General features: G+C 74.1%; 3 protein-coding genes across 3 annotated transcripts; 1 reads left to right on the top strand and 2 right to left on the bottom strand.

The window, feature by feature from the left end:
• Nucleotides 1-350: 350 nt before the first annotated feature.
• On the bottom strand, nt 351-2,140 carry ISOC2 (isochorismatase domain containing 2). The gene is made up of 4 exons (XM_067314366.1): nt 1,965-2,140; nt 1,491-1,561; nt 1,283-1,400; nt 351-622 (listed from the first exon to the last, which is right to left on the bottom strand). The coding sequence occupies exons 1-4, from the start codon at nt 2,055-2,057 to the stop codon at nt 536-538; spliced, it is 369 nt and encodes a 122-aa protein (XP_067170467.1). The 5' UTR covers nt 2,058-2,140; the 3' UTR covers nt 351-535.
• A 2,511-nt stretch (nt 2,141-4,651) lies between these two features.
• On the top strand, nt 4,652-6,627 carry IZUMO1 (izumo sperm-oocyte fusion 1). Its single transcript, XM_067314295.1, has 7 exons — nt 4,652-4,892; nt 4,973-5,047; nt 5,424-5,510; nt 5,591-5,611; nt 5,701-5,781; nt 6,132-6,232; nt 6,566-6,627. Exons 1-7 carry the CDS (start codon nt 4,652-4,654, stop codon nt 6,566-6,568), a joined length of 609 nt encoding a protein of 202 aa, XP_067170396.1. The 3' UTR covers nt 6,569-6,627.
• A 1,848-nt stretch (nt 6,628-8,475) lies between these two features.
• RASIP1 (Ras interacting protein 1) lies at nt 8,476-14,202 on the bottom strand. Its single transcript, XM_067314368.1, has 12 exons — nt 13,798-14,202; nt 13,275-13,428; nt 12,557-13,152; nt 12,127-12,482; nt 11,331-12,032; nt 11,200-11,237; nt 10,682-10,842; nt 10,450-10,565; nt 9,962-10,202; nt 9,118-9,290; nt 8,878-9,025; nt 8,476-8,771 (listed from the first exon to the last, which is right to left on the bottom strand). The coding sequence occupies exons 2-12, from the start codon at nt 13,406-13,408 to the stop codon at nt 8,572-8,574; spliced, it is 2,865 nt and encodes a 954-aa protein (XP_067170469.1). The 5' UTR covers nt 13,409-13,428; nt 13,798-14,202; the 3' UTR covers nt 8,476-8,571.

Raw genomic sequence — 14,202 nt, 5'->3', positions numbered from 1 at the left:
GGTGCCCGCGAGGGCGGGGGGGCGGCGCCGATTGGCCGCGGCGCCTGTCGATCTGCGGGGGCGGGGCGCCGCGGGGGAGGGGCGGGGCCAAAACACTGGAGCGGGGGGGGGGCGATGGGGGTGGAACACCCCCCCCCCCGGGGAAACCCCCCATCTTTGCCCCCCCCCCGGCAGGTCACATCCCAACACGCGTGACCTCCCCCCCCACAGCCGGACACGTGTGACGCCCCCCATAACGCGACACATGTGACCCCGACGCGACGCCGACACACGCGTGATGCGACCTCCCCCCACCATGCCGACATGGTCCCCCTGCCGTCCGGCGCCTTGCACACGCGTGTGCACACGCATGACCATGGTGGAGTTTATTGCCCTCCCAGCGGTGCCCCGCACACACGTGTGCACACGCATGACCACGGCGGTGTTTATTGCTCCCTGGCGCCTTGCACACGTGTGTGCACACGCGTGACCATGGCGGAGTTTATTGCTCCCTGGCGCCTTGCACACGCGTGTGCACACGCGTGACCGTGGCGGTTCACTGCTCCCCCGGCAGGACGCCGGGGCCCCCCAGCAGCCCCAGCAACCCGCTGTCCGGCGCCGGCTCCTTGATGAGCTGCTGGACCTGCAATGAGACCCCCCCCCCCCGCTGCTAACGAGCCGCTGACGAACCCGTGGGGGGCAGGGCTAGGGGGAGGGCGGGGCTAGGGGAGGGGCTACATGGAGGGGGCGGGGCTATCTGCCCAGCAGGACTCCCTGGGGGTGGCACTGGGGGGGGGTGCCTGGTGGGTGGGGCTAGGAGGTGGCATTGTGGTGGGCGGAGCCAGCACACCCGGTGGGCGGGGCCAGACTGGCCAATGGGGCGGGGCTGGCAGGTAGCTATGTGGTGGGCAGGGCTGGAGGGGCGGGGCTACCCAGTGGGTGGGGCTTTGGGGCAGCTCCCTGGTGGGCGGGGCCATGTTACCTGGTGGGCGGGGCTGGGAAGGGGGGTGCTGTGTGGTGGGCGGGGCTGAGTGCTCTGGTGGGCGGGGCCAGGTTACTGGGTGGGCAGGGCTAAGTGCTGCTACCTGGTGGGTGGGGCTAAGGGCAGTGCCTTAGTGGGTGGGGCTGGGCAACCTGGTGGGCGGGTCTAGCAGGTGGGTGGGGCTGGGGGCGTGGCCAACCATGACCCTGCGTTTGGGTCGGGTGGGGGTGTTGTGTGGGGCGTGGCCAAGCAGGGCTTGGTGGGTGTGGCTCCCGTTGGGTGTGGCCCAGGGGGGCGGGGCTCCCGGGGGGCGGGGCTCACCTGGCGGAAGCGGGGGTGGGCGGCGTCGCGCAGCAGCTGCAGGATGAGGCTCTCGCTGGTGGTCAGGAAGGCGCCGCTCTGGCGCAGGCGGCCCAGGGCCACCAGCCGGTCGACCTGGCTGCGGTTCGGCGTCACCCCACGTCACCCCACGGCGCCCCACAGCGCCGTGTGTCCCCCCACGTCCCCATCCCCCCCCCCGCGTCCCCACCTGCGGGACGAGCAGGCGTCCACCACCACGTGCACGTCCAGGCCCCGCTCCAGCAGATCCAGCGCCGTGCTCTGGGGGGGGACGAGGACACTCACGCTGCGTCCGGGGGCCCAGGCGTCCGGGCGAGCCCGCCCATCCCCCCCACCACCACCCACGGGGCATTGCACCCACTGGGGGCCCCCGGACGCCTGGATCCCAGCTCCAGGAACAACCCCCCTCCCCACAGGGTCTTCCCGGACACCTGGGTCCCCTCCCTCCCCCCGCATCCCCCCCTGGATGCCTGGGTCCTCCCCCTCCCCCCCAAGTCCCCCCCCAGACACCTGGGTCCCCCCCTCCCCGTGGACCCCCCCGGACGCCTGGGCCCCCCCTGGATGCCTGGGTCCTCCCCCTCCCCCCCAAGTCCTCCCCCAGACGCCTGGGTCCCCCCCTCCCCATGGGCCCCCCCGGACGCCTGGGCCCCCCGCGCGGGCGCACCAGGATGCAGGCCTGGGTCTCGATGCCGCAGAGCAGGACGGAGGCGAGGCCGGGCCGGGCCCGCAGCTCGGCCTCCACGGCCGGCACCACCATGCTGAAGCAGGTCTTGGGGTGCTTGGGCAGGTCGTGGGCGCCCAGCTCGGGCACGGTGGGGCCCAGCGCCCGCGGGTGCTGCTCCGTCACCACCGCCGGCACCCCCAGCTCCCGGCACGCCTGCGGGCACCCGTCACTGCCCGCCAAGGCGCCCGGACGCCGGGGCCCCCCAGGGGGCAGGGGGGGAGGAGCGGGGGCGCCCGGATGCCAGGGCCCCCCGGGACGCAGGGGGGAAAGAAGTGGGAGCACCCGGACGCCTGGGCCCCTGGGGGAGCCAGGGGGGGTGGATCAGGGACACCTGGACGCCTGGGTCCCCTGCAAAGGTGCCCGGACACCTAGGTCCCCTGGGGGGGGGGCAGGGAGGGAGGAGTGGGACCACCTGGATTCCTGGGTCCCTAGGGGGGGTGGGCTCAGAGGGGCATCGGGCTCCCGGACGCCTGGGCCCTGGGGGGGGGCGGGGTCAGAGGGGCGTCGGGCTCCCGGACGCCTGGGCCCCGGGTACCTGGAGCAGAGGCGGCGACGGCGACGATCTGGGGGAAGAAGGCGACGCTGGGCCGGAACGCTCCTGCATGTCGCAGAGGAAGAGGATGCTGCTGCCGGCGTCACCTTGCCCAGCCGGGCCCCGGCCATGGCCGCCCTGCGAGCGCCGCACGCGTGAGGCACACGCGTGTGCAAGCTGCCCCGCACACGCGTGAGCCGCCCTGCACATGCGTGTCAGTTGCCCCGCGCACGCGTGTGACCTGTCCCCCGTGCACGCCGGGGCTGCGCGACCCACGTGCGGCCCGCACGAGGACACAACCCGGGGGTCACGGGCCGGGAGGCCCCTCCTGCCTCGCGCCCGGCACACGCGTGTGCACCGTGATGCACACGTGTGGGCGCCCCCCCCCCCCGTGACCCCTGACCCGGGCCGCCCCCCCCTCACCTGCGCTCCGCGACCCCCTGCCGCAGCCAATCAGCGCCCGCTGCCCGCCGGGCCCCAGGTACCCCCAGGCCCCGCCCCTTCCCTTCCCGCTCCCAGCCAATCAAAAGGCGCCGCTCCCGCCCCCCCAGCAGCGCTCTCCTCCTGGCCACGCCCCTGACACAGTTCTGCCCAATCAGAGAGGAGTAGCAGCACCTCCACCCCCCCCATTGCCGGCCTCTTAAGCCACGCCCCCTATGGAGCACTGGCCAATCAGAGAAGGAGGGGGCGGGACATGCTCCCCAGAAGCCTGTCAGAGGTCGCATCAGCGGTATTAGTGGAAAGTTCTCAAGGCCACGCCCCCAGCAGCAGCTCCGCCAATCAGAAGAGGGGGCGGTGGTGGTGACGTAAGCAGGGAGCCCTTAAAGGGCCAGGCGCACTTCTTGTTTTTAACCCGAGCGTGGGGAAGGGGGAGGCGCCCGGATGCCTGGGTCCCCTGGGGGGTGGGGTCGGGGTCCATGGGGCGAGTGTGGGGCGCTCTGGTATGCGGGAAGCTGTCACCCCCCCCCCCCAGTGTCACTGTGGGCCCCACCCCCGGCCTGTTACCATGGAGACAGCCCAGGGGTGACCCCTGACCCGTAGCCATGGAGACACGACCTAGGGGTAGCGGCAACCCCCACCCGCCCTGCCCCGTTACCGTGGGAACGGGCTGGCAGTGACGGCGCCCCAACCTCCAGGCCCAAAACCAGGGAGATCTGGATCTCCGGGCTCCAAACCATAGAGATTTGGTCCTCCAGGTCCAAAATCATAGAGATCTGGTCCCTCCAGCCAAAAACCATAGAGACCTGGACCTCCAGAATCCAGACCATAGAGTCCTGGCCTGCCTGTTACCATGGAAACAGGCTGGCTGGGGGGGAACACAGTCACCCGGACCCCAGCCCCACCCAGCCTGTTACCATGGAAACAGATTAGCGGTGATGTCATCCCAGACAGGCCTAGGGTGCTGCTGGGGGTGGAGCAGTTCTGGGGGGGCGTGGCTATGGTGGGGGTGTCTCCATGCTGGAGGTGTGGCCAGGACAGGGGGTGGGGCTTCCCACAGGGGGTGGGGCTTAGCAGGAAGGTCCCCACAAGAGGTGTGGCCAATTGGCAAGGGGGGGCACCTATGAGGGGCGTGGCTTGATGGGAGGTCCCCTGCTGGAGGTGTGGCCTATTGGGGGATGTCCTAGAGGGGGCGGAGCCTAGCAGGGTTTCCCCACAGGGGCTTGGGCTAGTGGAAGGGCTCCCCTGCCCCCCCCGCTAGCAGGGGCGTGGCCTAGAGTGGGGCGTGGCTTATAGCAGCATGACCCCATGGAGGGTCCCCTGGTGGGCGTGGCCTAGCGGGGAGGCGTGGCCTAGGCAGGATTCCCTGCAGGGACTTGGCCAAGTAGGAGGGCACCGTGGGGGGGAGGAGGAGCTAGCAGGGGCGTGGCTTAGTGGGCTCTCCCTGTGGGGTGAGGCCTAGAGTGTGTGACCTCATAGTGGTCCTCTCTGGGGGGCGTGGCCTCACAGAGATTCTCCCCGAAGGGGGCGTGGCCTAGCAGCAGGGCTCCCTGCAGGGAGTGTGGGCTTGGGGGGGGGGTGTTCCCTTGGGGGCGTGGCCTGCCAGGGCGTGGCCTGCCAGGGGCGTGGCCTGCCAGGGGCGCATCCCACGGGGAGGATGCGGGGGGGTGGTGGCGGCGGCGCTGCGCTGGCGCTGGCGGCGGCGGCGGGGGCCGGCGGGTGCCTGCTGTGCGAGCCGGGGGCGGCGCGGGCCCTGGGCGCCCTGGTGGGGCCCTACCTGGCGCGGGCGCTGCCGCGGCAGCCCGAGCTCCGGGCCCGGGTGGCCGCCCTGCTGCGCAGCGGCCTGCGCGGCCTGGCCGCCCTGCCCCGCCACCCTGCCACCTTCATGGGCGTCATTGGTGAGGGGGGGCCCCGTCCCCGGCTGGGCGCCCTGAAACCCCCCTGAACCCCTCCCGAAACCCTGCGCCCCCCTTCCCAGACGAGAACACACTGCACGAAGCCTCCACCCACTTCCGCCGGACCGTGGGTCGCGTCATGGAGCAAAACTACCAAGGTGACAGCAGATCCCCCCCCAGAACCCCCCCCAGTGGGGGGGGGGTGCAAAATGGCACCACTAACCCCACCAGGAACCCCACGGGGGGGTGTTAACTCTGGATCCTAATGGTGGGGATCAGTGGGAGGTGGGTGTTAACTCTGGGACCTAATGGTCCCAGTTCAGGCACAGGTCCCAGGCACAGCAGCTCACAGGGGAGGGAGGTGTTAACTCTGGAGCCTAATGGTGGGGGTCAGCAGGAGCAGCAGCTCAAAAGGGAGGAAGATGTTAACTCTGGAACCTAATGGCGGGCACTAGCAGGAGGGTGTGTTAACTCTGGAACCTAATGGTGGGGTCAGTGGCAGCGGCGGCTCACAGGGCTGCCTCCCCCCCCCAGATGAGCGGGTCTTCAACGAGCTCTACTGGATGCTGCAGGAGGTCAAGGATCACTTCGAGCAGCTCATGCGGCGCTTCCAGAGCGAAGGCAAGACCCCGACCTCCCCCTGGGATCCCCCCCCCGCAGCCCCATTGCGGTCTCACCCCCCCCCTTTTCTCCTCTTGCAGCATTTTGCCCCAATAACTGCGGTGAGTGGGGGGGGGGCAGGGTGGGGGGGGCCGGTTGGGGGGGTCACAGCCCCCCCCGACCCCCCCCCACCTGGTCGGCCCCCGCGTAGGGCGCATGGAGCAGGTCTGGATCGACTGCTGGTCCTGCAACACCTCCCTCTTCTCCTGCATGCGGGGGCTGCTCTGTGGCGGTGAGCAGGGCCCCGGGGGGCAGGACTGGGGGGCCCCGGGGGGCAGGACTGGGGGTCCCGGGTGACCCAGTTTGGGGGTCCTGGGAAATGCAGCTTTGGGGGCTCCTGGGGGGACACAGTTTGGGGGTGCCAGGGGGCAGGATTGGGGGATCCCAGGGGATGCAGGTCTGGGGGGCCCAGGGGAGATTTTGGGGGGTCCTGGAGGAGGGAGCTTTGGGGGTCCCGGGGGACCCAGTTCAGGGGTTCCGGCGGAGGCAGGTTGAGGGGGTTTTGGGGTGCAGTTTGGGGGATCCTGGGGGCGCAGGTTTGGGGGGGTCCCGGGGGTGGCGACTCTGCCCCCCCCCCCGCAGAGCGGCGGCTCTCGGTGGCGGAGGACGAAGACCTGATCCTGGACTGTGGCCTGGCCTGGCACCGGGCGGCCCACGGCACCAAGACCTACATCTTCTACCGGGTACGGCTGGGCCCCCCACCGGAGACCCCCCCCCCGGGGCACCGGGAGACCCCCCCAGACCCCCCCCCCGACGCTCCCGGCCCCGCAGGCGGCGCCGCCGGGGGAGCAGCGGCTCGTGTCCGGCCCCGACGCCTTCCTGGTGCAGAAGCAGGTGACGGGCAACGAGTCGGGCCGGTACCGCTGCGAGATGCGCAACCCGCGGGGCGAGCTCTGCTCCGAGCTCCGCTTCACCGTCACAGGTCGCCGGCGACGGGACGGCACGGGGGGGCCCCGGCGTCCGGGGGAGGGGAGGCCCGCGGCGTCCCGGTGCTGACCCCCCCCTTCCCCCTGCAGTGACGGCGGCGGAGCCCCGCTGGCGCCCCCCGGCCCCGCCGCCGCCGCGCCGCCCCGCGCCCGCCCGAGCCGCCGCCGCCGCCGCCGCTTCCGGCTTCGCCGCTGTCGCCGCCGCAGCCGCCGCCTGGTGAGAGGGGGAGGGGGCGGGGCCTGAGAGGACACGCCCATTTCCCCCAACCCCGCCCACTGGACTCCCCGCGGAGGTGCTCCGCCTCTGTGGGCGTGGCCAAAGGGATAGAAGGCGGGGCTCGAGGTGCCACTGTACCCGTGGTCGCGGCCGGGTGGGCGTAGGCGTGGCCTGGCCCCGCCCACTCCGCTGTCTCCGCCCCCTCCCCAGGGCCTGCCTGCGCCGCCGGGGCGACTCCGGGGACGGCGGGGCCCCCCCGGACCCCCCCCCCGCAGCAATAAAGGGACCCGCAGAGCTCCCGGACGCCTGGGTCCTTTCTGTTTTGGGGAGCTCTGGGGGGGGATTTGGGCCCGGCAGGGTCCTGGGGGGGGAGGTCCCAGGGCCCCCCACACCCACCAGCATTGGGGGCTGCGGTCTGTCTGTCCAGGGGGGGTGGAGGGACCCCCCCCCTTTTTGGGGGTGGTGACATCACTCAGGGGGGCAGCAGCTGGGACCTCCCCCCTCCTGCCCCCCCCCCACCACGGGGCACCACCATCTGCTGCGACACCCAACACCAGCCCCTTCCCCCCCCCCAGGGTTCCGCGCCTTCCCCAGGGAAAGGCGGGGCCCAGGCATCCGGGACCCCCCCAACCCCCCCCCAGGGGACCCAGGCATCCGGGGGGGGCAGCACGGGGGTCCTTTGTGGCAGTGGCAGATGCCACCTGTCCCCCCCCCCAGCCCCAATGTGGCCGATAGGGTTTGGTGGCGGCGTTTCCCCCCCCCGGGCCCCCCCCACACACACGCAGGGGCTGCACATGCGTGTGCCAGGCGTGTTCCCCCCCCGGTGAGGACCCAGGCGTCCGGGCGGCAGCGGTGGCGCCAGGCTGTTTATTGGCTGCTGGGGGGACACGGAGGTGCCGGCCGGTGCCGGGGGGGGGGCAGCTGGAGCCCCCACCCCACGGGTCCTCCGGGGGCGCCCTTGGGGGGCAACAGGTCCCTCGGGGCATCCGGCGGTACCTTGGGACGTCCAGTTGTTCCCCGGGGTCGCTGGTTGTTCCTCCAAGGCAACTGGCGGTCCCTCAGTGTAGCCGGTTGTTCCCTGAGGGTGCCAACAGTCCCCTGAGGTGACTGGCGGTCCCTCAGTGCGTCCAGTTGTTCCCCAGGGGTGCCGGCAACAGGTCGAGGTAACCGGTGGTCCCTTGGTGTGTCCGGTTGTTCCCCTGAGACAACCAGCGGTCCCTCGGTGCGTCCGGCTGTTCCCCGGGGGTGCTGGCAGCGGCCCAAGGTGCCCGGCGGTCCCTCGGTGCGTCCGGTTGTTCCCCGGGGGAGCCGGCAGCGGCCCGAGGTGCCCGGCGGTCCCTCGGTGCGTCCGGTTGTTCCCCGGGGAAGCTGGCAGCAGCCTGAGATGCCCGGCGGTCCCTCGGTGCGTCCGGCTGTTCCCCGGGGAAGCCGGCAGCGGCCCAAGGTGCCTGGCGGTCCCTCGGTGCGTCCGGTTGTTCCCCGGGGAAGCTGGCAGCAGCCTGAGATGCCCGGCGGTCCCTCGGTGCGTCCGGCTGTTCCCCGGGGAAGCCGGCAGCGGCCCAAGGTGCCTGGCGGTCCCTCGGTGCGTCCGGTTGTTCCCCGGGGAAGCTGGCAGCAGCCTGAGATGCCCGGCGGTCCCTCGGTGCATCCGGCTGTTCCCCAGGGGTGCCCGGCGGTCCCTCGGTGCGTCCGGTTGTTCCCCGGGGAAGCTGGCAGCAGCCTGAGATGCCCGGCGGTCCCTCGGTGCGTCCGGCTGTTCCCCGGGGGAGCCGGCAGTGGCCTGAGGTGCCCGGCGGTCCCTCGGCGCATCCGGCTGTTCCCCAGGGGTGCCCGGCGGTCCCTCGGCGCGTCCGGCTGTCCCCCGGGGCGCGGGCGGGGGTCAGGCGGCGCCCTCCAGGCCATAGGCGGCGCGCTGGTTGGCGGGCAGCGTTCCCTGCTCCAGCTCCCAGAGGAAGCGGCGCAGGCGGCAGAGGTGGCGGTGCAGCGCCTCGTCGCTCACGGCCTCGCCGGGCCGCAGCCGGAAGCCGTCGCCCGGCAGGATGAGCGGCGGGTGCTCCGTGAAGCTCTCGAAGATGTCGCCTGCGCGAGGAGGAGGAGGCGGGCGGTGACGGGACGCGGGGCGAGGGCCGCGGAGAGGGGGGGGGGACGCACGCGGGGGGACGGACGGACGGACGGATGGACTCACCGGTGGCGACCTGCTCCCGTTCCTCGGCCGGGGGGCTCCAGCCCTCGGGATAGGCCCGGCCCGGCCCCAGCTGATAGTGGCTCAGCACGTGGTGCAGCTGCGCCGGCGTCAGCGCCGGGTACTCGCCGCGCAGCCGGGCCCACGTGGCCTGCGGAGGAAGGGAGGGGGGGCACAGCGGGGGGTCGGGGGGGGGTCCCGCTTTGGGGGCAGCCCCCCCCCCAGCCCCGGCCCCCCACGCACCTTGCTGAGGCTGCTCTTGGGGGTGCAGAGCAGGTTGGCGGTGGCCGAGAGCTTGCGGAAGAACTCGGCGGCGATGTCGCCCAGCCCCACGCCCTGCAGCCAGTCCAGCACCAGGTCCAGGTTGGTGCGGATGCGCACGGCCCGCGACCACTGGAAAAAGGGGCCTGCGGAGCCTGGGGGGGGGGGGGGGCGAGGAGGGGGGGGGTCAGCGGGGGGGGCGGGGCCGCTGCTGCTGCGCCCCCTCCCCCCCACAACCCCCCCCTCCGGGCCCCGCTTCCCGCAGGAAGGAGCGGGACGGAAACCGGCGGCTTCCTGCAGATACCGGCCTGGACAATGGGAGGAAACTGGGGGCACCGGGGCAGGGGGGGGGGTGGGGGGGGGAAGGGAGGGGGCGCCGCTGCGTAGGGCTGGGGCCCAGGCGTCCGGGCCCCCCCCTTGCCTGCAGCCCCGGCCCTCTGTGTTCCGCAGGGGGGCCCAGGCGTCCGGGACATCCCCTCACACCCCACGGGGGCCCAGGAGTCCGGGACTCCCCTCCTCATCCCCTTGGGGGCCTAGGTGTCCGGGACGCCCCTCCTCCCCCCGTGGGGGCCCAGGCGTCTGGGATGCCCCCCCTCGCCCCACGGGGGCCCAGGCGTCCGGGCACCCCCCACAGCCCCCTTGGGGACCCAGGCGTCCGGGACGCCCCCCACAGCCCCCTTGGGGACCCAGGCGTCCGGGGCACCCCCCCCACAACCCACAGCGGCCCAAGCATCTGGGACACCCCCCCTTCGCCCCATGGGGGCCCAGGCGTCCGGGGCGCCCCCCGCACAGCCCCCGCGGGGGCCCAGGCATCCGGGGCGCCCACCTCTCTCCATGAGAGTGTTGAAGAGGGAGGCGTTGGAGAAGAAGAAGAGGTAGCCGAAGGTCTGCGAGACGAGGTCGGGGTGCAGCTGGCAGTCGCGGCCCAGCTCCAGGGTGGCGCCGTAGACGGCCAGGGCGGCTCGCAGCCCCTCGGGGAGGCTGCCCAGCTCGGGCGCCGCGCTCGGCTCGCCCGGCCCCAGGAAGGGGTTGCTCTCCAGCAGGGCGGGCAGCGCCGCGTACAGGGTCTGCGGGGGGGCGGGGGGGCCGTGAGCGCCGTGGGGGGGGGACGGGGCGCCCCGGGGGGGGGCAGGGCGCCGGGTCGCAGCCCCTCGGGGAGGCTGCCCAGCTCGGGCGCCGCGCTCGGCTCGCCCGGCCCCAGGAAGGGGTTGCTCTCGGCAGCACCGCGTACAGGGTCTGCACTGGGGGAGGCCGTGAGCGCCGTGGGGGGGGGACGCGGTGCCCCGGGAGGGGGGGCACGGCGGGGGGGCTCACCTTGGTCAGGTAGTAGACGCACTGCTGGAAGGTCGACATGATCACCTCGTCCAGCACCGCCATGGCCTCGTCGCACGCCTCCAGGTCGCCGGCCAGCGGGGCGTCGTGGCCGGGGCCTGCGGGGGGGGCCGCGGGGTGGGGAGGGGGGCGCAAGCCGGGGCTGTGCCGTGTCCCCCCCTCGTCCCCGTCCCCGTCCCCGTCCCGTCCCCCCCAGCGGAGGCGCCGCCCTCACCCTCCAGCTCCAGCTCCAGCTCCAGCTCCTTCTCCAGCTCCAGCACGCAGCCCTGCGCCAGGTTCAGCAGCTCCATGGCGTTCGCCAGCCACAGCATGAGGGGCCGCAGGTCGGCCGCCACCTCGGCGATGCCCGGCGCCTCCGCGCCCTTCTCCTGCTGGCTGCGGCGGGGGGAACGTCACCCCCCGTGTCCCCAAGGCGGGGGGGCACGTCACCACCATGTCCCCAAGGTGGCAGGAGATGTCACCCCCGTGTCCCCAAGGTGAGGGAACACGTCACCCCCACGTCCCCGTGGTGGATTGCGATGTCCCCGGGGCGGGTGGAGCCATCGCTCCCACGTCCCCAGGGTGGCAGATGTCACCCCGTCTCCGCAGCGGACCACGATGTCCCCAAGGCAGGGGGACACGTCACCCCCCACGTCCCCATGGTGGACTGCGATGTCCCTGGGGCGGGGGGACACGTCACCGCGACGTCCCCAGGGCTGGGGGACAGGGATGAGCCCCGTGGGGGACACTCACTTCTCCGGCTGCCGCTCGCCGATCTCCTTGATCTTCTCCTGGGGGGGGGGGCAGAAGGAGCCGTGAGGCGGGTGGGAGGGGGCGCGCGGCCCCCCCCCCCCCCGTCCTCCCCGTCGTGCCCCCCTCGTTACCCAGACAGCCTCCTTGACGAGGCGGGCGACGCGGGCCAGCAGCGCGGGGAAGTGGGCCGGCTCCAGGGCGCGGGCCGAGTGCTCGAGGCAGAGCCCCAGCAGGAAGGCGGGCGCCAGCCCCGCTCCGGCGCCGCTCCCGGTCGCAGTGCCGGTCACAGTGCCGGTGGTGCCGGTCGCGGTTGCGGTTGCGGTGGCGGGCAGGCGCAGGATCTCGCGCAGCAGCGCCTCCTCGTCCTGGGGCCGGAAGCGCAGCTCGGGCCGCCGGCTCTCCACGTAGGCCCGCAGGGCTTCCTGGCGCTCCTGCGGCGAGCGCCCGCAGGCCGCGCAGCCCAGGGCGCCCGGCGCAGGGCCGGCGCGCGGCACCCAGGGCGGCAGCGGGGGCGGCACGGCGGCGGCGGCGGCGCCCGCCCGCGGGTCCTTGTACACGAGCAGCACGTGGCGGCCCAGCCCCAGGAGGTCGCCGGGGCCGAGCGGGGCCTGCCGCAGCAGCGGGGCCCCGTTGTGGGTGACGGCGGCGCCGCGGAAGGGCCGCACCAGCGCCGGCTCGCCCGCCCGCACCACGCAGTGCCGCGGCAGGATGTCGGGGGCCTCCAGGAACGTGTCCACGCCGCAGCCGCCGCCGCTGCCCTTCTCGAGCGGCCCCCGGCGCTCGGGCCGCCCGAAGACGTGCTGCGGCCGCGTCATCACGTAGATGACAAAGTCCTGCGCGAGGAGGGGGTGAGGGGGTGAGGGGGGCGATTCGGGGAGGGGGCCGGCGCCGTGCGTCCCCCCCCGTCCCCCCCCGCCCCGCGCGCACCTGGGGGTCGTAGCCCTGCAGCAGCAGGAAGTAGGGGTGGCGGCTGGGCGGCCGGATGAGGCACTGCGAGAGCTGCTCCAGGCCCTCGGCCGGCTCCTCGGCGGCGCCGGGCTCCGCCGGCGGCTCCTCAGCGGCGTTGCCGTTGCCGGCGTCGGCGGAGGAGGGGGGCGGCCCCGGCTCGCCCCCCGCCACGCTCAGCACGTTCTTGCGCTCCCGCCGCTTCTTGGCGCTGAGGTTCATGTCGCTGATGCTGCGCCGCAGCGAGAGGTTGTCGGCGCGCTCCTTGGGCGGCGCCGGGCCCCCCGAGGCCGCCCGCGAGCGGCTCTTCTGCAGCCGCCGCGCCTGCGCCTCCGCGCCTGCCGGGAGGAGAGCGGGTCAGCGCGGGGCACCGGGGGGTGCTGGGGGGTGCGCGCGGCACGGCGGGGCTCACCGGCAGGCTCCTCGTCCTCGGCCTCGCAGGCCCGCTCCACCTCGTGCCGGCGGCGGATCTCGAAGCGGCGCGAGCAGCCGGCCTTGGGCTTCCAGACGTCCTGCAGCACCAGGGGCCGCTCGGCGTCGCCCACGGGGCGCAGGTGCTCGGCCTGCCAGGCGCCGCCGGGCCCCGCCGCCCGGCCCACCACGTCGCACAGCACGTAGTCGCCGGGCGCCCCCTGCTCCGGCGGCAGCCCGTAGCGCTCCAGCGCCTCGCGCACCAGCTGCCGGGCGGTGGAGCGCGGCGTGGCCAGGACGCTCTTGTAGTTGGCGCCGCGCGACAGGTCGCCCCCAAAGATCTTGAGGACGCCGGGCGGCTGCCGCTGCCCGCACAGCTCCGCCAGGTCCTCGGGCACCGGGTCCGCCAGCTCCGCCAGCTTCTTCTCGCTGGCCCAGCGCCCGCCGCCGCCGCCCGCCGCCCCCACGCCGCCGCCGGCGCTGGCGCTGCGGTGGAAGAGGTTGGAGAGGCGCTTGTGCCGCGCCGCCTTGCTCTTGCCGGGGGGCCGCAGCTCCACCGTCTCGCTGCCGCGGCTGGCCGTGTCCGACGACGTGGACCTGGGGCGGAGAAGGGGCGTGGGGGGGTTTGGTGCCGCCGCGGGGGCTCGGCGCCGCCGTGGGGGGGTTCGGCGTTGCCGTGGGGGGGTCGGCATCGCCGCGGGGGCGCCCGGCGCTCTTACTTGACGGAGCCCACGCTGGGCCAGCGGCGGCTCATCTTGGCCAGGCGCTTCTTGGGCGAGTTGATCCAGAGGCCGACGGGGAAGTGGAGCTTCCCGAAGCGGGGGCTGCCCTCCTTGCGCTCCTCCGGGAACATGGCGCCGGGGCGGGCGGCTCCTGCGGGCACGGGGGGGGGCACCGCGCCCCAAAGCCCCCCTTTCAGCCCCCGAACCGCGCCGGGACCCCCGGGTTACCGATGTGGGAACAGTGCCGAGGGGACCCGGCGGGGACGGGGGGCAGCCCGGACTCTGGGTCCCACAGAGGCCACGATTGGGCACCGGCTGCACCCCACTGGGGACGTGCCGGGAGGGATTCCCAGCGCCCGGAGAAAGGAGTGTGTGTGGGGGGGGGTTAGCAGGAGGGGACGCCAGCGCCAGGACACCCCCTGCCCCCCCTCGGAGGGGACGAGGCCCCCGTCCGGGGCGACACGAAACGGGGTTGGGTGCCCCCCGCGCTCCCCCCCGCGCCGAGAATCGCAAGCGTTACCCAGTCTCGCGGTAAATCCCTCGTGGTCCCGGCCGTCGCCGCGCTCAGCCGCGCCGCGGGGGCTCCCGGCGCTGCCCCATGGGCTCCCGGAGCTGGAGCGAGCCCCCACCCTGCAGCCCACCTCGGGGCTCCGCGGCCCCTCTTTGTCTCCGCGCCTCCGGCTCGGCTCCGGCAGGGTCACTGAGCAAGGATTTCCCTTCGGAGAAAGGCTGGTGCGGCGCGGCGCGGGGGGGCAGGAAAGGGCGAGCCAGGCCAGGAAGCCGGGCTGAGCACCGGCTGGGGGGCTGGGAGGGGACCCGCGGGGAGGACCGGCCGGGGAGGGGAGGGAAGCGGGCCCATGGCCAGCCGGCGGCGAAGGGGGGCCGCCAGCACGTGCGCAGGCAGCGCTGAGGCCGCCCCGCTCGA

This window comes from Apteryx mantelli, chromosome 34 (genome assembly GCF_036417845.1).
Source record: "Apteryx mantelli isolate bAptMan1 chromosome 34, bAptMan1.hap1, whole genome shotgun sequence".
NCBI lineage: Eukaryota > Metazoa > Chordata > Aves > Apterygiformes > Apterygidae > Apteryx > Apteryx mantelli.
This window is presented reverse-complemented; position numbering and strand designations above follow the sequence as displayed.

Coding starts and splice junctions, on each gene's coding strand:
- ISOC2 (XM_067314366.1), bottom strand. CDS start 2,057: ATGGTGGTGCCGGCCGTGGAGGCCGAGCTGCGGGCCCGGCCCGGCCTC. Junction 1,401..1,490: donor GACGCCTGCTCGTCCCGCAG/GTGGGGACGCGG, acceptor GCCGAACCGCAG/CCAGGTCGACCGGCTGGTGG. Junction 623..1,282: donor CCCACCCCCGCTTCCGCCAG/GTGAGCCCCGCC, acceptor GTCTCATTGCAG/GTCCAGCAGCTCATCAAGGA.
- IZUMO1 (XM_067314295.1), top strand. CDS start 4,652: ATGCGGGGGGGTGGTGGCGGCGGCGCTGCGCTGGCGCTGGCGGCGGCG. Junction 4,893..4,972: donor CACCTTCATGGGCGTCATTG/GTGAGGGGGGGC, acceptor CCCCCTTCCCAG/ACGAGAACACACTGCACGAA. Junction 5,782..6,131: donor GCGGGGGCTGCTCTGTGGCG/GTGAGCAGGGCC, acceptor CCCCCCCCGCAG/AGCGGCGGCTCTCGGTGGCG.
- RASIP1 (XM_067314368.1), bottom strand. CDS start 13,408: ATGTTCCCGGAGGAGCGCAAGGAGGGCAGCCCCCGCTTCGGGAAGCTC. Junction 11,238..11,330: donor TCGTCAAGGAGGCTGTCTGG/GTAACGAGGGGG, acceptor CCCCCCCCCCAG/GAGAAGATCAAGGAGATCGG. Junction 10,843..11,199: donor GGCGAGCGGCAGCCGGAGAA/GTGAGTGTCCCC, acceptor CCCCCGCCGCAG/CCAGCAGGAGAAGGGCGCGG.